The 26,962-nt window shown below is 33.1% G+C and overlaps 3 protein-coding genes and 1 non-coding gene across 4 annotated transcripts; 2 read left to right on the top strand and 2 right to left on the bottom strand.

Annotated features, from left to right (window-relative positions):
• The first annotated feature begins 6,440 nt into the window (after positions 1-6,440).
• LOC146907819 (uncharacterized) lies at positions 6,441-10,046 on the top strand. Its single transcript, XM_085726205.1, has 4 exons — positions 6,441-8,745; positions 8,861-9,077; positions 9,194-9,378; positions 9,478-10,046. Exons 1-4 carry the CDS (start codon positions 6,734-6,736, stop codon positions 9,734-9,736), a joined length of 2,673 nt encoding a protein of 890 aa, XP_085582331.1. The 5' UTR covers positions 6,441-6,733; the 3' UTR covers positions 9,737-10,046.
• Positions 10,047-13,994: 3,948 nt separating this feature from the next.
• On the top strand, positions 13,995-15,740 carry LOC146907818 (F-box protein At5g51380-like). The gene has a single exon (XM_085729168.1). It carries the CDS (start codon positions 13,995-13,997, stop codon positions 15,738-15,740), a length of 1,746 nt encoding a protein of 581 aa, XP_085585294.1.
• A 5,820-nt stretch (positions 15,741-21,560) lies between these two features.
• Positions 21,561-23,056, bottom strand: LOC146907817 (uncharacterized). Its single transcript, XM_085729167.1, has 2 exons — positions 22,095-23,056; positions 21,561-21,962 (listed from the first exon to the last, which is right to left on the bottom strand). The coding sequence occupies exons 1-2, from the start codon at positions 22,734-22,736 to the stop codon at positions 21,561-21,563; spliced, it is 1,044 nt and encodes a 347-aa protein (XP_085585293.1). The 5' UTR covers positions 22,737-23,056.
• A 3,578-nt stretch (positions 23,057-26,634) lies between these two features.
• On the bottom strand, positions 26,635-26,741 carry LOC146907816 (small nucleolar RNA R71). Its single transcript, XR_015020816.1, has one exon. It is a non-coding gene; the product is annotated as a small nucleolar RNA R71 (small nucleolar RNA).
• Between the last annotated feature and the right edge of the window lie 221 nt (positions 26,742-26,962).

Here is a 26,962-nt window from a genome sequence, read left to right as displayed (position 1 = left end):
TTTCATTTTTCATCAACATTATTTCTTGTAACTATGGTGTGAAAACTGATTACGGAGGATGGTTATGAGAAAGGATATTTTTATTTTGGTGTTTGAAATATTTTGTTTTGTTTTAGTGATTTGAATGATCATAGTTTATTTTGGTATTCTGTCATGGTTTACTTCTTGAGAAAAGACTAAGGGGAGTATGTTCCTCTATTTGTCATGTCTGGTTTTTTTTTTTTTTTGGTTACACTTTTGTCATGTTTTCTTTTTTATTTTTTTCAAATGCACGCACCCTCTATGGAAATTTACGCACGCCACGCTATCGAAGGGACGAGTTATGTTGAAAGAGTTAAACCAACATTTTCTTATTAAAAAAACATTTCAAATTATTGATTATTCGCGATTCTTGCTTAATAACATTAGATTACTTTGGTGAATTATTACATTTGAGAGTAGGGAGACTCTATTAGATCAATTTTTATTATATTCCAGCAAAATGTTCAGAAATTTGGCAATGGTTGCTTTTCAATTATCATCAATATTCTATCTTCTTCCATGAATATATAGCATCCTACATGTTATAAGTAGTACTTCTTTCTCTAAGTAATAAAAGGTAATCATATATAAGATGTTCATATGATCTAAAGCTAAGAGCAGTATAGAATGATAGTTATTGTTGATTCCATAGAAAATAGAGTAATTAAAAACGACGAAGATGAAATTGTAGAGAAGAAAAGTAAGAAAAAATGAATGAAAGGTGAGAAGGCAATAGAGTCAAAAAGGTAATCATCTAATGCTGCTTTGACAGATATTCCGAAGAAGTCAAAGGAAGAAAATGAAGTTTGAGCTAACCTATGGTGTGTGTGATAACTGATTAGGGATGGTGCAGAGAACCATGCCGTCTTTATGGTATTTGGAGCATTTATTTTGTATTCATTCATAAGATAAACAATTTGCTCTAGTTAGAGTCTACTTGAAAAACATACATCTTTATTTTTTTTACAATTATAGGTTTGGGTTCTTCATTTATGACTGTTGCATTGTTTTTAGACCGAAAACGATTTCAATGCTTTAATATGTAGAATCACAACATAAATGGAAACCATAATTAAAAACACAAACTATATAGAGTAAACACAAAATTGATATTGTTATGTTTTTTCTCCGACCATACCTTGCCCTTCAAGTCCATTATTGTCCTCAGAGATGAAATAATAAAATTTATTGAAAAAATCACACTTCATAGTAAGATGCAAGGTTGATGACTGTGAATCTCGGAAAATAGCGATTTTCTCACATTCCTCTGTTACAGTGTTATATTTGACAACATTTTATACTAGATAGTGTTTCCTGGAACAACAGTGGCTTGTTCCAATTCCGCAATGCTATAATCGATGTTTGAATACAGTCCTAGACTCCTAGCAGTAGTATGGAGTTTACTTCAAAAAGGCTTCCAACCGCTTGAGGGAAATCAAACCCGGACACTCCCCGGATTAGGTATGTCCTGATGTCGGGCATGTGTCGGTGTCTTACTCCGACATACACCGACACCTATGATTACACTGAATTTTGTCATTTTCTCAAATTATTATCAGTTTCGGTGTGTTGGTATAAGTGTTGTGTCCGATGTTTGTGTTCGTGTTTCATAGAATTTTAATTCATCAGCTTTCTGTGTGGGGAATTCATCAGTTGTGTTCGTGTTTCATCGGTGCTGGAAAATTAAGGAAGGAGCTGATTGTTCTATATTCATATTTCCATTAGTCTTTGATCTCTTTATCTGCAGCTTTTATATCCATAAAAACCAATCAAAATCGAGAAAATCAAGATTCTTTAGCAACATGAATCCGTTGAGATGTGGGGGTTGAAGGTTGTTGGGTGACCCCATTGTGCATCGAAATGAAATAAAAGGGTCATGTTGCCATTGAAGCTAAAATGCAGGGAGGGTGGGTAAAATTTGAAGTGGTGGTGGTTTATGGTTTGATGAGAGGAGAATTATTGAAGCTGATGAAATGGGTAGAGTGTGAAGTAAAAATAACAGTCGTAAGAAAAGAAGGGGTTGAATTATGACTCTTTAAATTTTTTGGTTTACTTACAACTTCGGAATAAGGTTAAGACAATGATTCTGAAACATGGTTAAGAATGTATGTAAAATGAAAACTATGCATGTGTATGGTGTGAATTTAATCTATCAAAATAAAAGAGATAAGGGACAGAAAATAAACGAACCAACTAGGTCCAAAGAACGATAAGAAAACCAAAGACAAAAGAACCAGACCACCCCCCCTCCAAAATAAGTTGATCACGTTCAAAGGAAGCACATAAGATAATCTTACGGTCAATGGGAAATCATTGTAAAGAATCAATTGTGCTAAAGGTTTCAAAGCCATCGTCTAGATATGAGTATCCTCTGTATCGTCAACGCTAAGAAAAGTTCAACCATCTGACCAAGCTATCTTCTGGATGATTGATACAACCATTTATCATAAGCAATCAATGTGGACACATTGATCTGATGCAACGATATAACTAAATATCATGCCCCAAGCTCTGTTTGAATAATAGCTGAATGATAAAGAGATTACATTCAAAAAAATGAAGACAATGGTCAAATAGTACAAGTCGTACAATCTATTGCAACGAATCTTTGTACACGACTTTGCCTCATTATCCAACGGTAGTATTCTTTCAAGTATAAAAGAGAAGATACTCAATATACTTTGATGTTGTTCTTAATACTCTCATCATAGATCCTTCACTAATTTTATGTAGAGGAAGAATCCATGTAGGTGTTTAATACACCACACTTAAAAAGAAAGTGATATGTTCTTTTACAAAAGGAAATTTTGAAAGAAAAAAAAAACCAAGAACATGATTTGGAAATACTTTGTAATATCCTCTTAATTGAGTGTAATGTAGATCTTGATGTAAATCAATCAGGTAGTGTGAAATACTCTTGAATTAATATTAAATTCTATTGTTTTATCCTTTCTTAGAGAGGACTTTACGTTAGTCATATACAAACTCAAACCTGTGTATGTAAAACGCCTAGTATTGGCAACAACCTTTATTTACAAAGTTTGTAAGAAATTCTATGTAGAATCTTGTTAATTTCTTCGAGTCTTCAATTACTTATAGAGAGAAATCTGAGAGACGTTGGAGAGGTGCCAATGTATTATTTGAGTCCTAGAGAAGCTTGATCATAGACGTTGAAATGTTTACTAATATGGTTAAGTTGTTTAAAGGTCATTTGAAATTCCTTTGCTTGAAAAGAAATTATTCGTTTCATTCCAATTGTTCTTGAAGTTCTTTGTTTGTCTCTACACGTGGTCAATAAGGACAAGCTATACTATCTGAATTAGATAGTGACCTTTCCGATGATGCTTTGAAGATGAAGCTCGACTTTGAGAGCTGTTGTTGACCATAGGACCACCACCCATCATTTTGGATGAAATTTGAACAAATTTTATGAAATAAATTTTGGGGATTTCGGAGTGTAAATGAGATATTAAAAAATTAGGGTTTCAGATATATATATATATATATATATATATATATATATATATATATATATATATAATGGGGAGGAAAGAATCGTTGTATAACGGTCCTAAAGCAACAATTTTTTTCCAATTCGGTCAATTTTGTCCCTGGACTTTTTTCACTTTCGGTCAAATTAGTTCCTGAACATGTGGCTTCTGACTTGGCAAGCCACGTCACCGGTTAACATTCCATGTCATCGCCGTTAACGACCCAACTTGACGGAGGGACTCAATTGATTGACATTCGTAAAATTTAGGGACCTGATGGCTATTATGAAAAAAATCAAGGATGAAATTAACCAGTACGTGCAAATTCGGGAATGAAATAGCCTATTCACTCCGTAATTATATCTGTCATTCATTAATCTAGATATTTAGTACACCAATAATAATTTTAATCAGTAAATAGTAAATTAAATATTTTAATTTTGTTGTCTTTCTGAACACGAAGTGAATTATCTCGAAAGATGTGAACAGAGAAGGTCATCAATATAGTTACCAAATTTTCTGTAATAATATATTGAACAGATACGCTGAATACTTTAATAACTCTCCATTAACGTATTCATCAAATTAAGCCAATCACAACCCTAATTGGCATAAAATTTAAGTGTATACTTATAATATTTGTCGTTCTCGACACGAAATGAATTGTTTTGTCCTTATGACCTGGAAAGGAATTTCAACAGATGTGAAAATTAAATTTGCGTTGTTTTGATCTTAACATATTATAATGAGACTAGTTCAGTCAAAACTCACTATTTTATGACATCACTTGACTCTTATATGAGTAGTTAAATGTTAGTAATATGACTTGATAGGATTTTTTGTGGTTGTATTTCGGAAATATTTAAAATATATGATATGTCAATAAGGAAACTAACATATTATAAAATTAAATGTTACTTTAACATATTTTTCCAACCCTAAGGTAAAAAAAAAAAACCATAAGCATCCTTTCCATTATAAAATTATGGTTGCAACAAAATACTTAAATATACTTTTAATCCCCATAAAATTAACAATATCCAGCTTTGTAGGGATTATGCACAGTGACTAAAAAACGAGTTCATATTTTTATATCAAAATTATACAAGAAATGATCTCAATAAGAGTTATTGTTGTCTTTCTGAACACGAAGTGAATTATCTCGAAAGATGTGAACAGAGAAGGTCATCAATATAGTTACCAAATTTTATGTAATAATATATTGAACAGATACGCTGAATACTTTAATAACTCTCCATTAACGTATTCATCAAATTAAGCCAATCACAACCCTAATTGGCAAAAAAATTAAGTGTATACTTATAATATTTGTCGTTCTCGACACGAAATGAATTGTTTTGTCCTTATGACCTGGAAAGGAATTGCAACAGCTGTGAAAATTAAATTTGCGTTGTTTTGATCTTATCATATTATAATGAGACTAGTGTTACTTTAACCTATTTTTCCAACACTAAGGTAAAATAAAAACCTTAAGCATCCTTTCCATTATAAAATTGTGGTTGTAACAAAAATACTTAAATATACTTTTAATCCCTATAAAATTAACAATATCCAGCTTTGTAGGGATTATGCACAGTGACTAAATTACGAGCTCATATTTTTATATGAAAATTATACAAAAAATGATCTCAATAAGACTTATTGTCGTCTTTCTGAACACGAAGTGAATTACCTCGAAAGATGTGAACAGAGAAGGTCATCAATATAGTTACCAAATTTTATGTAATAATATATTGAACAGATACGCTGAATACTTTAATAACTCTCCATTCATCAAATTAAGCCAATCACAACCCTAATTAGCAAAAAAATTATGTGTATACTTATAATATTTGTCGTTCTCGACACAAAATGAATTGTTTTGTCCTTATGACCTGGAAAGGAATTGCAACAGCTGTGAAAATTAAATTTGCGTTGTTTTGATCTTATCATATTATAATGAGACTAGTGTTACTTTGACCTATTTTTCCAACACTAAGGTAAAATAAAAACCTTAAGCATCCTTTCCATTATAAAATTGTGGTTGTAACAAAAATACTTAAATATACTTTTAATCCCTATAAAATTAACAATATCCAGCTTTGTAGGGATTATGCACAGTGACTAAATTACGAGCTCATATTTTTATATGAAAATTATACAAAAAATGATCTCAATAAGACTTATTGTCGTCTTTCTGAACACGAAGTGAATTACCTCGAAAGATGTGAACAGAGAAGGTCATCAATATAGTTACCAAATTTTATGTAATAATATATTGAACAGATACGCTGAATACTTTAATAACTCTCCATTAATGTATTCATCAAATTAAGCCAATCACAACCCTAATTGGCAAAAAATTTAAGTGTATACTTATAATATTTGTCGTTCTCGACACGAAATGAATTGTTTTGTCCTGATGACCTGGAAAGGAATTTCAACAGCTGTGAAGATTAAATTTGCGTTGTTTTGATCTTAACATATTATAATGAGACTAGTGTTACTTTAACCTATTTTTCCAACACTAAGGTAAAATAAAAACCTTAAGCATCCTTTCCATTATAAAATTATGGTTGTAACAAAAATACTTAAATATACTTTTAATCCCTATAAAATTAACAATATCCAGCTTTGTAGGGATTATGCACAGTGACTAAAATACAATCTCATATTTTTATATGAAAATTATACAAAAAATGATCTCAATAAGACTTATGTAAGAACTAAAACTTAACATTCTATATTTTCTAAAGAGACATATTTACCGAAAAAAATAAATACTTGAACAAATTAAATTAAATAAAGTCATGGACGCCATTCATATATATTATTTTGTTTATGTGGTAATTTTTTTTTAAGAGAAACATGGTTAAAAGTTGAGGATAAAAAAATTGTTAAAAACACTTGTTTAATGAAAAAGAAATGATCTTATCCTATTATTGATATAGAAATCTATGTGACTAGATAGAGTGGTTAAAAAGCCAGAAGTGTAAACCAGAGAAAAGCTATGAAAGCCATGAATGGAAATAAGTTGAAGAAGGTTCCTCAATCATCCTATAAATACCCCTTCACTCTCAGCCGTTTTCCTCACACCAACACAACCATAATCTCTCTCCTTTGTCTTGCTTCAAGCTTTCACTTCATTGATTCTTGTGTAGTGAAGCTAAAAGCTCTTCCTTAGCCAAAAGTTTTAGATACCCTTTTAGCTTTTTTCTACAATGACTTCTACACCAACCCCTCCACCAAACCACTCCTTACTCCCTGCTGCTCCTAGACATGCTGAAAATCATAAACACGATCACCAAAATCAACAAAACATTAGACATAGTCACCACAGTACTCATAAACGTCCTAGAGATTGTTGGTCTTCGTCGTCTAGGCACTATTCCAACTCACACTCTGCACCTTTAGCTGCTGTTGCTGTTGCTGAAGTAGGTGCCAATAAAAGTGCTGCTGCTGCTGCTGGTGGTGGTGCTGCTGGTGGCAGGGGCAATGGCAGAGGAAGAGCTGCATATTCCTCCACTTTTCTGGAAGGAAGGCAATCAAGATTGGCTCCTGAATTTTCTGGCAGGAGGTCAACGTGGTACGCAGCCAAGATGCATTCTGGAATGCCGAGGGTGACTCCAAACAAACATGCTCACAGTGCTGCGGCTGACGAGGCACTTAGCTTTCTGTTCAAAGCTGGTAACAATGTTGCTGCTATTGATAATGTTTTTATTACATATGAACATAAGTTATGGAAGGTTGAAGATTATATTTATATGCTAAAAGAGTTTGGTAATACTCGTAGTCTTTTGCATGCTACAAAGTGTTTTGATTTCATTATGTCGAAACAAAATGGGAGGGTTGATAAAGGTAAGTTAGTTAGTGCTATGATTGGCACTCTTGGTAGGTTAGGGGAGATTAATCTTGCTTTGGGATTGTTTGAAAGAGCTAGGCTTGAAGGGTATGGAAGCACTGTGTATTCCTTTTCGGCCATGATTAGTGCTTTTGGCCGAAATGGGCGCTTCCTTGATGCTGTGGATTTGTTCAGGTCCATGAGTAGCTGGGGAGTTGTACCTAATGTGATAACGTACAATTCAATCATTGATGCTGGGGCAAAAGGGGAAGTGAGTTTTGATGTAGTTGTTAAGTTTTATGATGAAATGATAGCCAACGGCATAATGCCAGATCGGCTTACTTACAATTCACTCCTTTCTGTTTGCGCATCGAAGGGCATGTGGGAAATGGCTCAAAAATTATTGAGTGAAATGGACCACAGGCGTATTGTTCCCGATGTGTTTACTTATAACACATATTTGGACACCTTGTGTAAGGCAGGCCAAATTGATTTGGCCAGAAGGGTATTCGAAGAGATGTCGTCGAAGAGAGTTTGGCCAAATGTGGTCACTTACAGTGCAATGATGGATGGCTATGCCAAGGCCAACCTCTTGGAAGATGCCCTAAACCTGTACGAAGAAATGAAGCTCCGATCTGTTTGTCTTGATAGAGTGTCCTATAACACACTAGTAGGAATCTACGCGAAGCTCGGCAATCTTGATGAAGCTATTGAGAAGTGCAAAGAGATGGAGAGAACTGGAATCAACAGAGATGTAGTAACCTACAATGCTCTTTTGTCCGGGTATGGCAAGCATGGCATGTATGATGAAGTTAGAAGACTGTTTGAAGAGATGAAGGCACGGAATATATATCCAAATACGCTAACTTACTCTACAATGATCGATATGTACACTAAAGGTGAAATGTTTCAGGAAGCGATGGATGTTTATAGAGAGTTCAAGATGGCAAGATTGGAGATTGATGTCGTCTTTTATAGTGCAATCATAGATACACTATGCAAAAACGGGTTAATGGAGTCTTCTATTATGTTGCTTATAGCAATGATGGAGAAAGGAATAAAGCCAAATGTGGTCACGTTCAACTCCATAATTGATGCATCTCAACCATCGCCAACTTTGGAATATGGAGTAAATGGATCTTCTGATGCCATTGACCATCCGATTGAAAAATCGCCTCCTATGCTTATTGATGGGGCTTTTCAGAATAAGCCAGGGGAGGACCGGATTTTGAAGATGTTCGAGCAGCTTGCTGCAGAAAAAGCTGGTCAGATAAAGAAGAATACAAGTGGACGACAAGACAAACAGTGCATATTGTGGCTCTTTCAAAAAATGCATGAGCTGAACATTAAACCAAATGTTGTCACATTTTCAGCCATTTTAAATGCTTGCAGGTAAATACTTTGACAATATTTTTTGAATTATACATCTTTTGTAATGTGTGCGTTGATATTCTTGCATGAATTATAACCATTTTCAAACCATATAATTTGATCCATTTTGATGCAGTCGCTGCAATTCATATGAAGATGCTTCACTGTTGTTAGACACGCTCCGCTTGTTTGATAATCAGGTGTATGGCGTAACCAATGGACTGTTGATGGGTTACAGAGAACAAGTATGGTTTAGTGCTGAGACTCTGTTCGATGAAATCATGCGCATGGATCCTTCAACTTCGTCTGCCTTTTATAATTCCCTCACTGATATGCTGTGGCACTTTGGTCAGGTAAAAAGTCCAGCCATTAGTAATTTGCTAGTTTTGCTTCTGTTAATTTTTCTGATTTATTTATCTAACATTCTAATTGTCTATTTTTTTACAATAAAATTTGTTATTGACATCAGAGACGCGGAGCTGAAATGGTTGTAATTGAAGGGAGACGCCGAAATGTGTGGAAAGGCGAATGGTCAATTTCTTGCTTGGATCTGCATCTGATGTCTTGTGGTGCCGCTTGTGCAATGGTTCATTCATGGTTGCTCAGTTTGCATAGTTCTCTTTTTCAAGGCATTCAACTGCCTATGTTTGTGAAGTACGGATCTTTACTACCTATGAATTTTTTATTGTTTTCATTTAATTGGATTAGTAAGATGATTAAATTATTGATCACAATTTCATTTTTTTGTTGTAGCATTTTAACTGGTTGGGGTAAGCACAGTAAAATAATGGGAGAAGGAACATTGAAAAAGGCTGTTCAAGCACTCCTTAACGGCATGGGTTCACCTTTCAGAATTTATGAGAATAATTTGGGAAGATTGGTGTCTCCTGGAGAAGTGCTGACTGCATGGCTGACACAACCTGGTGTTTTCGATTCGCTTGTTCTGTATGATGTCCTAAATCATTCTCATGCTGCTGCTCCATCACATGATTATCCTGCTATTCAAAATTAGATTGATACAAGCTGCGTAGCACTGACCCTTCATATTGAATGTGTATGATGTCTAACATGTGTCGGTGTCCGACACCAGACACCGACACATGTGATTACTTTCATTATTTTTTTATTTTTCAATTCATTACTAGTTCGGAGCGTAGGGTTTGGTGTTTGTGTCTGTGTTGGTGTCTCATAGGACCCCCAATCTTTTATTGATTTCTTAGTTTAAATACATTTCTTTAACTCAATGTCTTGTATTTCGTTTTTCAGTGTCTTGTATTTCCCTTTGTAGGGAAAAAAAGTGAATGGATAATTAGTTTGCTCCATTGATCCTTGTTCTTCTTTCCTCAATCTCATTATTATCATGACAAAAACCATTAAATCATTATTTTATTTTATGATCCGATTAATCATGATTCAATCCAACAATGACTAACCAGATGCCAAAAATAAAATAAAAAAAATAAAATAATAATAACGAGATGAATCATGCAACAGCAGTTCAACCGGTTCCATCTGGTTCAATTATATTAAGGTAGAATCATAACCAAGCCAACCAACGAGCTGACAGGTTCTTTGGTTCAACATAGTTTTTTCGGTTCGATTTTTAAATCATTAGTTTGGGGTTATGTGGATGTAAATTTCAATTAGTTAGTTGAAGGATGTTCTCTAATTTCAAATGGTGAAATTCTGCTATCTCATTGATCAATGATGGAATTAACTTACAAATATCAGTAGACAAAAATTGATCATACAAGCGGATAACATAGTAAATGAATTTGGCTATCAAGCACTAGAACTTCTTCTTTAGTCTACAAGATATATTCAAAAATACAAAAGAAGGACATTGGCCTAATAGTGGCTTTTGAGCTATAATTGAATGAAAAAATGTCTCAATTTTGTAATTTAAATTTGGTTTTCTAAAATCATGATTGCTCTTAAAAGGATGTTTTATTCTTAGTAACATAAATTATGTCCATGTGAATGTTTTATTTAAGGAAGTTTTACCTCACACCCCTACATTTATACCTTGACCCCAACATTTAACTCAAATTACCCAATTTACCCTTTATCTAAAATAAAATTCAGTCATTTTTTCACTTGTTCACCCCACTTTTTCTGGATAACATTGTGCATTACCTGAACCGTTCCTTGTCTTCCAAATTATTTTTCATTTACATGAATGAATTGTATTGAGTTGCAGGTTTCCTGATGTTTGTATTCGTTCTCTGATTCATTCATCGGTTTTTTGGGTTTTCCATGGTTACATAAAATTCCGGAACTGAATCCTTTACCACTATGATCGAAACTCTTATTCTCTTTTTTTTTGGACAGAAACTTTTTAATAATAGAAAAGGTTGCAATTGAAACTTTTTACGATTCTTCTAGTTTGGTATTATTTTATTAATTTCTTGTGTTTTTATTAATTCTTTGTTTTAATCAAGTAAGGCTGATTTGTTTTTTAATCAAGTTAGGCTGTTTGATTAATGCTTCTATTGGAAAAGGATTTGTAAAGACTTTCAGTATAGATTCCTGAAACATAAACATGAATGTTCCTAAAATTTGTTTGAATTCGGAAAAGTTTGATAATGATTTTTGGAGAAACAAATACTAGTTCGTGTTTAAAGCAGCTGTACGAGAAATACATATGGGATTGTAAGTGGGGGTGAACTCATTCAGGATTGGAAAATATTGAAAGTGAGCTGAGGGGTGAGAAATTAATGTCTACACCGTTAAATGACAAAAAGGATAAATTTGGAATTTTCAAAGATTTGTAGGGGTGAAAGTATGTATGTAGGGGTATAGGGTATAATTTCCTTTATTTAATCAATGATTTGGGCTTGAATAACTTGTCTTGTATATACATTCTATTGTGTTTTATGTCATAGTGCTTAACGTTAAAAAAAAAAACGTCATAGTGCTCATTTTAATTTAATTCACTTGTTTAAGTTTCATAAAAATGTTCAGCTAAAAGTAATACTTGTTTTTGAAGAGGACCAGCATGTAATTTAACTTAATTTTTTATTTTATTTTTGGAATTTTAATTTAAAAATAATTTCTTAAATAATTTCTTAAAAATAATTTCTTACAATGATTTATTTTTACAAGTAGTTAGTTCAGAATTACGACATTATTAATTTCTTGTTGAGAAAGACAATTATATATAGTATATTCATTAAGTTATTTCTCAATTAGGATTATGATTGCTGAACTGGATGTGATAATTGTGGATCAGTACGTATTCATATATAGTATATGCTTAAAAATATTAATGAAAATTTTGGTAACTATATCTATATCCTACTCAGTTTTGAAATAATTCATTTCGTGTTGAGAAAGACAAGTGCAATAATCCCTTAAAATAAGACAAGTGCAATAAAATAATTACTATATTATTCAATAATTAGAAATACGATAAGTGAATTGAATGTATAAATTAATGAATAAAATAATCGAGAATGTTAAGGAAAAAATATTTGAAAACGTATAAAAGTTAATTTTTGTCAAAAAAAAAAGTTAATTGTCATGATCGGGTATTATATAACTGAACTTCCTTTGATATTTTTTTTTCTTATGCCTTAGAGGTCAATTCTATAAAAGGATCTTCATATATTTCAATTTTTTTTTATATACTTAAGAGTCTTAAAATAATTTTTATCATAACTTAGTATTTTCCTCTCATTAAGCATTTTTAAATAAGTTTTTTTCACTGTCAATCCAAAAATGTAGGACTATTCATTTCATGTTGATAAAGACAACAATATTAAAATATTTACTACACCTTTTTACTAATTAGGATTATAAATGGTTATTTGATGGGTTAATTAACGAATAAAATAAAATTTTAAATAATATTATGACTATATTAATATTGGAATAATATGATTTGGGGCCTTATTTTTTTAGTTTTCTCTGATTTCTTAACAACTTTTCTCCATATTTCTTTTAAATAATTATGTATATTTTTTTAAAAAATGATTGTCCTTTTTTTTTTATTCATTTTTAAAAATGAAAAAAGAAACAATTCATTAGTTATTGTGAAAGTTATTTTATCTAAACTAGTAGAAATTCAGAGATGTGTTGTCTATATGCTTTTCTTTTTCGTCGAGTAGTTTAGTGGTTAGAGAAATTTACCTTCAAGGTGAATAAGTAGAGTGTCCGGGGTTTGAATATCAGCCCTTGCATATATTATTCGTTTGGGAACTTGAACTATATATAGGAAAATCTATAGAAATAATGGACACTATGGCTAGGAGGAAGATTAATCTATGTGCCTACAAGATACCAAGTGGGTGGGTGAGAAGGCGAAAGAATTAGATAGTTCATGTTTTAAGATAAAGAAAGTAAAAAGACTAAAATGCCCTTTAAGTGGCTTTCTTAGGCTGCAAGCTATCTATTAAGTGTTGTGTATTTTCTGTGTTTTTTTCTATGTTCAATAAGCACAATTGTTGATAAAATTGAATCTGTTATTTGAAGACTCGTTGGAAAGAATGGACTCTTGAAACTACAAATTTTGTCATAAACATCTATTTTAGAGGGCAAGATATTTTGCATAAAAATCAAATATTAGAACTGTGCAACATATAGAAATTGAGTTTAGATCAAGCCGAATAGATTAGTCCTTTACAACGTGAGAAATCAACGGTTTGAAATTCTGAATCTTTCTCAAGAGAAGCGTGTATGTTTAATGTTTAAGAAGTGTGAGGAAACCTATAAGCTCGCCCGTTTAAAGAATCTTCTAAGAGTTTAATGTTACTAAAGAGAAAAGCAAAGTATGAGAGGATCTATCATATAAATTAACTAGAAGACTCAAAAGTATAGTCATTCTCATTGTATGCCTATTGTGTTTCTTATCATCATTAATAGTACATATTAGGGTAATAGTACATATTAGGCTAAGTGGAAGGAAGGCAGTGTTAGAAAATTCAACAAAATAAGACTGCTCAATCAGTAATAAATAAAAAAAAAACTCCAATAGATTTAACATTGTTGTTTGCTCAACACTGAATTCAAACTCATGATCTTTAGTTAAATTGGAAGAGATTCGCTGCCATCTCATCCAATGATCTTTGGTCCAAATTGATTTTTTTCTAACATAACCGTATCTCATAGCATTGATAATAGCAGATTGCTCCGATAGTTTAAACGGCTGTGATTGTTGTAAAAAAAAAAAACGGTTGTGATAATGTCACACAAAAGATAGACACATGTTACAATTTTGATTACATTTCATCACACACAACCTAACCTAAAGCCTTTCCGATCGAACAACAATGAAACGGAAGAGAAAATCACTCAAATCTTCACAACAAAATGGTTTCTCCCACAGAAACAATCGCAGAGATTTACAATTTCCAGACGAGTGTTGGGAATCGATATCCAAATTTCTCATCCACGACAACTGCTACCTTGAACCTCTCTCTTCTGTCTCAAAACAGTTCCTCTCCAGCACTAACCGTCTTCGATTTTCTCTCACAATCTCTGATGCTACCCTCCCATTCCTCCCTCGCCTATTTGACAGGTTCCCAAACCTCACCTCCCTCCATTTCACTCACTTCGGCGGTGACCTCAACTCTCTTCTCTGCCAAATCTCCACTTGCGCATTGAAACTCAAATCCCTCATATTCTCCAACCAATCCAATATTCCCACAGAGGGGTTACGAGTTTTGTCCAAATATATTACAACTGTGACCTCTCTCACATTTTCCAATATTGGTTTTCTTCATAAAAACGACATGGTTTTGATATCGAACTGTTTCCCTTTCCTTGAAGAACTTGACCTTAGTAACCCTAAAAATGATGGCAATTTTGCAGCAAACGCTATGCTTTTGGAGCTTCCTCAGCTCCGCAAGGTTAATCTCTCTGGTCATCACTATGCAAATGGCTCGGTGCTTTTGCACTTGTGTAAAAATTGTGTGTTTCTTCAAGAGATTGTGATGTTGAACACTTACTATTTAACCGACAATGACATTGCTTCTGCTATTCGTGAGAGACCCGGGTTGAGATCTATCTCCATAACTAGAATGACGTTCGGAAATCTCAACATCTTTATTGAGTCGTTGGTGAGTTTGATGGGCTTAACTTGTCTTGATTTATCATATTCGTTTATCCCAGATGAATTGCTTTCATCTGTTGCAGAGAAAGATCTTCCTATTAGGAAACTCTTCCTACAGGGATGCTTTGGCTATACTTATGTTGGAATCTTTAACTTATTGTCAAAGTGTCAATTTATTCAATATTTGGATCTTCAAAATGCTAAGTTTATGAATGATTGGCATGTTATTGAGTTGTCTTCGTTTCTTGTTGATTTGTTGTCTATAAACATTAGTAAATGTGACAGCCTCACACATTTAGCCTTGTTTGCACTCCTTAAGAACTGTGCTAAACTAAGTGACGTCAAAATGGAATGCACGTCTATTGGGAAGATGAGCGTAGAGAATTCGTACACCTTGATGGATTTTGATGTATACCCTCAATTGAAGTCTCTCCGTTTAGCTAACAACCCATGGTTGAGGGATGAAGACATCAATATGTTAGCTTCTGTTTTCCCCAATTTACAACTCTTAGATTTGAGCTCTTGCGATGGAATATCTAAAGAAGGTATTGGTCAAGTTTTTAGGAAAAGTAGTAAGATTAGACATTTGAACTTAGCACACTGTTCAAGACTGAAGCAACTTATAATGAACCTTAAAGTTTCTACGCTGGTGGTGTTGAACTTGTCACATACTAGAATTTGTGACAAATCACTCTACATGATCTCAACGAGTTGCTTTGGGTTACAGCATCTTGACTTGGGACATTGCTGTAATGTGACAGAGAATGGAGTCATGCAAGTTGTAGAAAACTGCACACAACTGAGAGAGATAAATTTGCAGGGTTGTTGTAAAGTGGTTGCTGATGTTGTTAAATCAATGGTATTTATAAGGTCGTCACTTAGAAAGATAGTGGCTCCGCCTTGTTTTCGTTGTAGTGACAGAAAGCGGAAATTTTTCTTGCGTCATGGATGCCTTGTTTGCTAGTATGTTGGAACTGATCTGCTAAAGTTTGAATTATGAAAAGTAAGTAAAGTATTCATATTTTTAGGAGTTACATCTACATTTTTTTTTGTTGTTGAAGATGTCAGCTTAAATTTCTTGTATCTCTTATCACTCGGTACATCATAATGTACATTTTAATGCAACATGTTAAGTGTTTTGCACCGTTTTGACTTGCATTATTTTTCTTTGCTTTCTCCTGAACTATATCACTAGGATTGATTCACTTTCCATAGCACACTATTCTCAGCTGTTGATTTTTATAGTTTCGCATGGGTCATATATTACCTGTTGGTTTTTAGAGTTTAGCATGGGTCACATACGTTTACTTGGGTTCCATGTAAGAAAAAAACACACTTAAATTATGACTGTTCATATGAAAAGCACCCAACATGAGACAAATTAAACTAAGAAATAAGAAACTAGGTTATAAGCTAAAAGGACAAGATGTCATTGTGTTTTGTTTCAGAACTTATGGTTTGGTTTTAGTTGTCTGTATTGCCCAGTTGAGCTGACAATGTTGATCATAATATAAGAGGAATGGTTCTTGAATTATTGTGTTTTGTTCTCTCCTGCCAAATTTATTTTCTATTTCACAAGGCAGTTTCTCTTCTATTATTTCAGATTAATTTGGTTTACTTTGTGTTGTTTATATTCTGACTTTGGTGGTGTTTGGTTATTGTGCTTCTGGTGACATAATTCGTGATTATTGGGTTCTCTCGTTTTAGCTATTATTTTCGTCGCTCCTTGCCTGGTAGTAGCGATGTTTAAAGAAGCTTCTGATTTCAGTCAGTGCAACCTTGTTCATAATTTGGATTGGTCAAACTCTAGTTTTATATAATCTCTCCTATGAACTGAATTTGTACTATTATTTTTGTATGTTAGACTAAATCATCACTTGTTGTTGCTGATTTATTCTGATTATTGGTGTCTCTCAATTGACATAGTCTTGTTCATATTATTATTGTATGTTATAGGAGGTTTTTCATAATATGTATTACTATAGACTGAATTAAAGTTTATTCATTTGATATAGGACATTGATTCAAAGACCGGTGGAAGACATTTGAAGGACCAAAAGGGAATGAAAGATGTTAATGCAACTTTAGTTTGGTTTTGTTGAATCTAATTTGGTTTCTCATACAGTTTAAAGTTTCGTTTTGGCTATTTTATTGTTTTTTTAAGCTTTTTTATGTTGAGTGCATTTCATTTCTGTACTTTTAACTCCTAGCACTCTGTGTTTAATGTGTGTGTTATGAACTAGTATTTGAATCCGGAAATGGAAATATTGATACAAAATATGATCAAGTCTTTCGAATTCTTTGTTTTTTTTCCTTTGGTAAATTGCACCTATTCTCTTCAATTATTCTTTTAGTGTTACAAAAAATAAGCAAAATAACTATGATCAATCTTTAGACTCGGAATTCTCTTTTAGGGTTACTATCCCTAATCTCTTAGGTGAGTCCGTAACCATCAAACGTTTTACTTGAAATTTAATTTATAATTCACAACCTAACAACCCAATATCTCTGAAGCGATTAAGATACATAATACATTAAGCTCAAGTGATCCTGAATAAGAACTAGAATTATAATTTAATTATATTTTATACAATCAGATGGTTCAAACAACTTGATATACAAGTTCATATTAGACCTAATCATTTGAACATAGCTACTCATGGGAAAAGCACAATTAACGAAATTAAAAGAAGGTAACATAACATAAAATAGGACCAACTATGAGATGGTAGACAGCCACCATTAGATTCTAAAGTAGATGCTGAATTTTTTTTTTTTTAAATTGTAGGAAATGCAAAGAATGCCTTTTATAGTGTTTTGTTTATGATAAAAAATGTGATTATTTTAAAAAATATATGATCTTTTTTAAGAAATTAGAGATTTTTCTAGAGGTAACAAAACGATTTTGATTCTTAAAAAAGTTATAACAAACTATGAGACCGTTTGTTACGGATTAAAATACATGTGATTTTGACATTCCATAATTTGAAGATTTTTTTTTAGTGATTTTATAAAAATATCAAAATATTTTATGTGTTTGTTTATTGTAATTGTAATAAAAACAACTTTTTTTAAAATAATTTAGTTTGCTTAGATATAGCTATATAAAAGAGATTTTTTGTTACAAAATTACCTCAATATATTTTGACCAGTTGTTTTCTCTCGCCTCTTAGTGGAATTTTCTTTGTTAAAAAAAGGCACAAGACACAAAAAGATATAATTTAGACTCTAGATATTTAGAAGTGAAAATAGGGGGAGGTTGAAACAAAGTACACAAAAGATATAATTTTGATGATGCTTCAAATAATTAGAATGTGGTAACATTGATTTTGGTAGTCAATAAATTTCATAAGTATTCTCTTTCAAAAAAGTTTCAAAGTATTATGTAAAAAAAAGGTTTGTAAGTAGAGAATAGAAGTTGATTTTATTATTTTTAAAGCTTTTTATTGGTAAAAATGAATTTTGATTTGGAATTTTTCAATTTACACCCCATGTATTTCTGGTTACAGCATAAAATGATAAAATTACCTTTAAAATTAATTTAAATAGGTCATGTAAATTGAGTTTGAGTGTACTTGCTTAAACTCAGTTTAAGTAGGTCATGTAAACTTAGTCTACGTAGATCAAGTAAATTGAGTTTAAGTGTATATATACTAAAAGTTAAATTTTGCTTTCACCTCTTCAACATTGTTTAATGATTCTATGTAATCTTATTTTAAGTATGTACATGTAAACTCACTTTAAGTATGTTATGTAAACTAAGTTTACATGAACGTACTTAAACTGAATTTAAGTTAACCTCAACAATATAAATTAACGTTAACGCCTCCATCAAATAATTGTCGTTCTACAGTGCATAACATATCAAGTATGAACCTTCCATCAAATCGCTTACTTATATGCAATCTAGTATGGATGAAAGATGTTTTAATTCACTCTTGAATCTTCTATAGAGATTGATTGAATATCCATGATTGTTTGTGGGTGAAAGAGGGTGAATTTTTAGAGTGACAATGAATAAAATTAAGGTTTTGAGAATTTTTATAAAAAGGCAGAAATACGTGGGTGTGAATAGAAAAACTCAGAAAACTAATATGTTTGTTGCTTCTATCTTTTTCCGAAACCCAAAAACACTAGTAGAATCTAATAATTATGTGTTTTCAAGTTTCACTCCATTGCTAACCACATCAACATTTTCTTCTTCGATTATGTCGTTGAGTGCATCGATATTTTCTTCTCCTATTTCCATTTACTGAAAACAGTAAAAAAAAACTTTTGAAATTGAGATGAACGATGTAGAAGACTTGATTCGAGTGTAATTGAAATTGAGTGAAATGAAACCTAGAAGAAGAAAAAAAAGACTTTCTTTAACGAAGGAGAAGACTTGATTCTACGGTAATTTAATCTTAAACTCAGTTTAAGTAGGTCATGTAAATTGAGTTTAAGTGTACTTACTTAAACTCAGTGTAAGTAGGTCATGCAAACTTAGTTTAAGTATGAGTTTAAGTGTAAATGCTAAAAGTTAAATTTTTGCTTTCACATATTCGACCTTGTTTAATGATTCTACGTAATCTTATTTTAAGTATGTACTGTTGGATTAATTAATTAATTAATCAATTATGGATTGACAATTATCAATTATTATAAGTTAATCTTATAATAAAAATTATGGTCTATTGTGTTAAGCACTAATTAGTTGATGAATATGTGTGATTGGGCTATTGTTTCTAAATGGACCGTGATGAGTTGGGCCATTTAGCTAAGCCCAGTGAGAGGTCCCTGCCCTCAGCTGTTTAGCTATTTAAACGTCATCCCATCAGACGGTTAATTATTCTGAATGTCATGGTGAAAACCTAGAGTTAGACGGAATAAGGGTAGTTACCCCTCTCATAGTTGTCGGCGTTGTCTACGGTTATCCTTCATCAACCTAAGAGCATCTCCAATGGGGGGTCCTTACTTAACAAGGACCACTCCCCGTTAAGGACCCTCCATTGGAGGAAGAAAAAATGAGTCCCCGTTAAGGAACGGGCAACTATATAAGGACCCTCTCTCTCTTGGGTAACTAACGGGTCCCACATTTAAAAAGTAATAAAATGTGTACTACTTGGTCCCACTTGCATAAATGAGTAATAAAATGTGTACTACTTGGCCCCACTTGTAAAAATGAGTAATGGATAAATTATTTTTGTTTAATGATATAAAGATAGTGGGACATATTTAAGTATTTTTCATTGGAATCCTTATTAGTGTATTACCATTGGAGTCATTGAGTCCTTAATAGGTACTTTTATTAAAAAATTATAAATAAGTGATGTGTCACGTGGGGTCCATTTAAGGAGTCCTTGTTAGGGAACTACCATTGTGGATGCTCTAATTCAAAGGTACACAGTTCTTCTTCCTTTATATTATTGATAATATGCTATAACTTGTATCAATTGATATATGGCTAAACACTAAAACTTTCATCAATTGGTATGAGCCAAATAGATACATGTTATGGCTATTATCCTACTCTATTCTTGTTGTCGAATCTTGTTTAAAGTTTGATCTAGGGTATAATTGTATATCGTTGAACAAAAGCTTCTTTTATGTGGGGTGATCAATCTGTTTGCCGTAGCTCCTTTTTGCTATGTAATTGGCTATTTTATGTTTAATACTAAGCCAATCTATATTGACGCTATCACTCTTATTCTCTTTTATGGCAATATAAATTAAAGGAGAGAATTGTTTTACGTTTTCCTTTGAAGCTCAAGGTTGTGATATAATCAGATGTTTATGCCATGTGAATTCTGAGAATTCATCGTATTCGTTCTTTTTAGTGCAAATAACCCCAATTTTGATTTGAAATTTTATTCGACAATTTATGTAATTGATATGTGAAATCCTTCTGTTACAATCTCGGGTTCAAAAGGCCTTTAAAAATCGACGAAAACGTTGTACTAAATCATAAATATCGTCGGGCCTTGCTGCTGGTCGAATACGACCCGTTTTCTGAAATCCGGGCAAAGAAGATGCCCTGCGCGTGAATACCACGCTCTCGCCATAAAAAAAAAAAACGGTGTCACGCTTTAAAATTCCAATATTTTACATTATATGCAAAATATTTATTATTTATTATTGTTCTGATCTTTTGCATAAATGAGCAATGCTAGGGACACTTGCTCATACACTCTCTCTCAAGCACTCTCTCAATGTATGGTGCCACATGTCCAAATTTTTAAGTCCTCACTTGTTTACCGGTTTTTAAAGTAATGTAAGGGAATTTATTATTTTTATTTTTATTTTTAATAATTACCATCAGAAAGGTCAGTTCGCAAACGGTTGCAATCCGACGCCGTCATGTACAATCACAATGGCTTCTGTGTATGGAAAAAGGATTACACAACCGCCATGTACAAATCTCAGTTCCATAACTTTTTCCTTTTTGATTTTTTTTTTCAATATAAAAAGTATGCCTATCAATTTAGTACCATTTTCTTCACTCAAATCGGACTTGTCGTTTGTCATCATCGGTTAGTAAAAAAATTATAAAAAGCAAGGCAACTATTGTTAACGAAAAAGATGCCATAATCACACTTAAATCTTCTATCAATTTTGATTTGAAATATCAGCATCACTCCAATTTTTTCTGGGCTGTACTGGTGGGAGGACGAGATCTACTATTGTAGTCAATCAAGCTCCGCCACACACAAAGAATTTGGCCGGCGGAGAGGCCATTAAAGTAGATCGGGAACCACAACAATGGGGAAAGATGTTCACTTGTCTTCCATTATTAAATCCCACTTCAACTCCATCCCGTCGTCTTCTCTGCCGTCATCATTTTCCATGACTGTTCCGTCGTCTTCCTCCACTGCTCCTCCCTCCTCTCATCACTCTTGTCTTCTCCGGTGTGTTGGTCTTTGGAGCCGCCGTGGTTGTTTAGATGAAGTGTCATAAGAGGGGGAGAAAACGTGTAAAAAAGTAGAGAATAAAAAAAATGTTGAAAGTATCTCAACCTGTTGAACCGGTTAGTAGGTAAGAAATTGAAAAAGAGGGAAACGTGGCACCATACATTGAGAGAGTGCTTAAAGAGAGTGTATGAGCAAGTGTTCCTAGCATTGCTCTTTTCAACAAATTGTTCCTTTTTAAATATAAAGTCGGACAAAGGAGTTTTTGAGACCAAAGACAATTTGAGTAGATCAACTACCTATTCAAACCACATATTGAAGAATTAGTTAGAGAAACAACATCAACAACAACAACAACTACAATAATAATAATAATTATTATTATAATCAACAACAAATATGTCAGACAAACACATAATAAGAAAACATACCTCTTTCTTGGTAATGTTGATATTAACGGTTTGTTTATCAATAGCATCAATGTCATTGACTCCAAGCTTCTGAAGGAGATTTAAACTTGTCGTAACAACATTTGGCATAACATAAAGATCATCAGATACAATAAACGTCGACGTTTCATTAACAAAACCGATTTCCTTACTCAAAATCATGAATTTTTCTCGGATCAACAGCTTTCCACAAATACATTTTTGATTCCTGAAGAAACTTGAACAGTACCCATTTTCAATTTCGCAATTCTCGTTCTCACAGAGGTAGTAGGACTGCAAGGTATCAGTATTGTCAATGTTCAGTTTCATATTCTGGCAATGAGCACCTTCTGTGTTTCTTGGATTGATAAGCATTTCCTTGCATGTCTGTGACCATAGATATTTTTCATCAAGATCTGACACACTTTGATACAGTGAACTAATACTGCCAAAGATCAGTGCTTCAATATTTGAGTCATTAGCCACAAGTTTTGCAATGGTCCCTAAGCGCAAGGTTAAGAAGCTCAAAAGAACATCAACAAAATCCTTCTCTGCCTCAGCAAATAGAACTTTATTTTTCTTCTTGTCCACCAAAACTCTAATGGTAACCTTGTCTACTTGTTTTGCTGAGGTATTTTCAGCCATGGTAAGAATCTCAGAACTAAAAAAAAAAACACAACACTGTTGCTACAATCTATTAGAAAAAATCACTAGTAAAAATATTGAAGAAAAAATAAGTTGCGTGAACGTACTAGTAAAAATAAAGGGCAGACTAGGTTTAGTAATGTGTTGTAGTTTCTAGACAAACTTTGGAAAGGAGAACAATAATCACTGAGTAGAAATCTAGCCGCGTAGTTTCTGCTTATCAAAAAAGAAGAAAAAAAAGGACGGTTTTTAGAAGACTTTGGAAAGGAAAACAATTATATTTGGGGTCACTGCCGGCCATTTAGAAAGGAAATGATGTAACGCCAGCACTGTCTTTCAAAAAAGAAAAGAAAAGAAGTAGCACTATCTTCAAAAAAAAGAAAAGAAGTAGCACTATCTATAAAAAAAATAAAAAAAAGAAGTAGCACTATCTTTAAAAAATGAAAAAGAAAAGAAGTAGCACTACTTTCTCACTTTATTGTTTCAGAAGCAAAGCTTGAAATTTGGGATTAGGGGACTCTTCCCCAACACGCTAACAAAATATCTCACTTAACTAGACTCTTGACCCGTGCTACCACAAGGGTCATACCACGTAGAAGTTAATCGAATCAGTCGCAAAAATGTAAACATATATAGTTAATAGAAGTGAAGCAAAGGATTTAGTCTAGTTGTAAAAGAACAGGTCTTGAATCCGAGATGTGCCGGGTTCGAGCCTTCTTAATACCCTTAGAGGAAGGTAAATTTAAATACCTTTGTAAGTGTTCTTTGAATCCGAATCTACATGTCCTCTCTGCTTTGGATTGGGTCACCATCCTCTCACCCTAAATATAATTCTACCAAAAAATGAATAAATTAAACGAGTGAAGTGGTATCAATATAGTACGTATAACTCAATCCAAATCACAAATACATTCCTAGGTGATCTCTTTATTTTTTTAATAATTTTTTAAAAAAAAAATCAAAACAATAATACACACAACTGAGGTTTGAACCCCGGACCTTGCATATTTTTATGCATTGTCCATATCAGCTGAGGTAAGCTCACGAGAACAGATATACATACAACATACAAGTTAATAGCCTATAACGACAAAATATATATCTATAAATAATATGATAAATAAATAATGATTAGAATAAAAAACACATTCTTAGATATTTCTTTTGTTAATAATTTTATGGACTAAATTTATCAATAAAAGAGATGTTGTAGAAGTGTGTATAATTCAATTTATTCTAAAATTAGAATTATAGTGATGGTTGCACAAAAAAAAAAAAAAAAAGAATTATAGTGATGGCGACTCACATACATTGAGGGAGCAAGACGATTGTTTACCTTAAATTTTTATAATTTACGCAAGTATCTAATAATTTATCCAACCATCTATATTTTTTTTTTGACGAATCCAACCATATATATAAAAAGTTCGAAACTAAAAAAATTTGAAAAGCAGATGACACGTGTAAATACCTTAGGTTAAGAAATTGGAATCGTAAAAGAATGGGAGAGGATGACGAATGAGACCGTGGTTGCTGCGTGTGGAGGGTGGGTTTAACGATTATTTTTAATGCGTTTTTTTTATGTGGAAGAAATTTACTAAGCCTTCTGATGACCAACTCGTTATTTTTAATGCGTTTTTTTTATGAACTTAGTTATCTATACTATATAAAAAAAAAAAAACTATCCCTCTCAGCACACTTTTGGGTTGAATTTTTCTTTCCAAAGATACCCTTAGTTTTTAATTTTAATTTTAAATACAAATAACACATGTAACAAATAGATAAGAATAAATTTAATTTAAGGAGAAAACTTACGCACAATTCCTTATGAACTATTTTTATTGTTAGCCAATTATAAAATAACACGTGGATAATCAATTCATGTCACTAATCGTCCCAGTTAACCCTCTTTTATATCCGTTAACCACATATCAAACTCACAAAAAACTAGCACAAAACAAAAACTCATGTTACTTTTTTATCAGCCGATTTTATGTTGTACATCTGTGTTGTTCCCCTCAATACGACCGACAAAGATTGCCAAGTGATGAGTCATTAATTAGTCTATTTTATTGCATTATTTAGATTAGTTTTAATTAGATTTGATTTTATTTTATTGCATATTTATTTCGTTTTTAAATCTTTTACTACAAATTGCTTTTTATTTTATTTTAGGAACGAATATATGGTGGAAGGTGTCTTGGAGCAAAAGAATATATGGTGGAAGGTGTCTTGGAGCAAAAGAAAGAGGACTGGAGCAAATACGGTGCAGAAATATGAAAATACAGTGCAAAAATTTGATCCCACCAAGTCAGAAACTTGGCACGGCCCGTGCCAACATGTGGCACGGCCGTGCCACCCTCCAGGATGCTCTTTTGCTGCTTTTCTTCAAGCCCAAGTTACCCTGTTGCAGCTTTACTGTTTTGCCCTTATAGTTGTTTAGTTTCTAAGTCGATTATAAAGCTATAAATAGAGTAGCATTCCATCATAAACGACACACCTTTTACTCTTTGAATTTATTTTAGCAACAATTATTTTAATAAAGTTCTTCCTTTATTTTATTTCTTTCTTGCAATTTATTTTATTGTTTTCTCTCTTCTTCCCCCATGTCTACAATGAACATGAGTGAGTAGACTTCTTTGTCTTGGGATTGTTGGATAAGTCTAATGACGTAATCCGAATCAATCCAAGCCTTAAACCCTAATTATATGTTACCTTAATTTCTAATCTAAATTCACCGTTTTAACATGAATTAATTATTATCAAACTATGGAAGCGAACGCGGAGGGTTTGATAATGGTTAATTCATCATCTCAAATATCAATTCATAAAGCGAACGCGGAGCTTTGATATTCGAACAAGTGAATTTAGACAAGGTTTGCGAAACATGAGAATAGTCTAGCAAACCTTGAGACATATAAAGTTTCGATCTTCAAAGGTCCCAAAGGCAATCACCCATGAGAATAGGTGTGGTTGTTGGAGGGATACACTCACTGACTTCGAGAGAAGCTTTGATATGCTAAAGAGAAACTTGTCTTTAGAAATTAAGAATAACGTAAATTATAAGTTTAAGGCTTGATTGTGAAGGATTCGTTGTTATGACGAACCAATGATCCCAAGGCTCTTTATTATTATTGTTATTTACCTTCAGCAACTAAACCTCCCTTTTTATAACTTTTCTCCTCCTCTAATCATTCTTTTAAAGTTAATTAGATTGAACAACTCCCTAGCGGAACGATACTCTACTTAACTACTATTACTTCGATAGACCGTGCACTTGCGGTTTGGCCTATCAAATTTTTGGCGCCGTTGCCGGGGAGTTAACTAATTTAATTAACTTTTCTTTAGTGATTAGATTTCTCTCTTCTTCTCTTTCTTTTCTTTTTATTTTTATTTTTAACTTTTTATTTTTCTGTTATCATTAACTTCTTGGGTTCTCAATTTTTTATGCGAAAAACCAGAAATCGAGTGGTACTAATTCCCGAGATCGAAAGGTATTTGCATAAACGAAAGAGAGACACGAAATAATACCGCCATGGCTAATCGCACTCTCAAAGAGTATGCAACGCCGTCTACGGCTGAGCCACAAGCTATTATTGTGTACCCAACGGTTGAGGATGATAATTTTGAAATCAAGCCTGCCCTACTTAACATGGTGCAGCAAAACCAATTTTCGGGATCCCTCACCGAGGATCCCAATCTTCACATCTTTGTTTTCCTACGAATTAGTGGATCCATGAAGGAGAACCAAGAGGCCGTAAGACTTCATCTCTTTCCCTTTTCTTTAAGGGATAGAGCTAGCGCTTGGTTCCATTCCCTCGAAGTCGGTTCCATTACTTCATGGGATCAGATGAGGCAAGTATTCCTTGCCCGTTTCTTCCCCCCATCCAAAACTGCTAAACTTAGGGACCAAATTACTCGGTTCAATCAAAAGGATGGGGAGTCTCTCTATGATGCGTGGGAGTGTTTCAAAGAAATGCTTAGACTTTGTCCCCACCATGGTCTAGAGAGTTGGCTCATAGTCCACACCTTTTATAATGACTTATCTTATACCACTAAGATGTTTGTTGATGCAGCTGCAGGTGGAGCCCTAATGAACAAGAACACGGAGGCATACGCCTTGATTGAAGACATGACTCAAAATCATTACAAATGGACCGACGAGAGAGCCATCACTAGTTCTTCAACCTCCAAAAAGGAGGCAGGTATGTACGAAGTCTCTAACT

Source organism: Medicago sativa, chromosome 7 (assembly GCF_051527215.1).
Source record: "Medicago sativa cultivar Bolivia chromosome 7, Bolivia_mono, whole genome shotgun sequence".
Lineage (NCBI taxonomy): Eukaryota > Viridiplantae > Streptophyta > Magnoliopsida > Fabales > Fabaceae > Medicago > Medicago sativa.
Note: the sequence above shows the minus strand (reverse complement) of the source record. Positions and strands in the feature narration are given on the sequence as shown.

Excerpts from the sequence above, each read along its gene's own strand:
- LOC146907818 (XM_085729168.1), top strand. The coding sequence starts at position 13,995 with ATGAAACGGAAGAGAAAATCACTCAAATCTTCACAACAAAATGGTTTC.
- LOC146907819 (XM_085726205.1), top strand. The coding sequence starts at position 6,734 with ATGACTTCTACACCAACCCCTCCACCAAACCACTCCTTACTCCCTGCT. Across the intron at positions 8,746-8,860 it reads GCCATTTTAAATGCTTGCAG|TCGCTGCAATTCATATGAAG; the intron begins GTAAATACTTTG and ends ATTTTGATGCAG. Across the intron at positions 9,379-9,477 it reads CAACTGCCTATGTTTGTGAA|CATTTTAACTGGTTGGGGTA; the intron begins GTACGGATCTTT and ends TTTTTGTTGTAG.
- LOC146907817 (XM_085729167.1), bottom strand. The coding sequence starts at position 22,736 with ATGGCTGAAAATACCTCAGCAAAACAAGTAGACAAGGTTACCATTAGA. Across the intron at positions 21,963-22,094 it reads TCAACATTACCAAGAAAGAG|GTAGTTGATCTACTCAAATT; the intron begins GTATGTTTTCTT and ends TGGTTTGAATAG.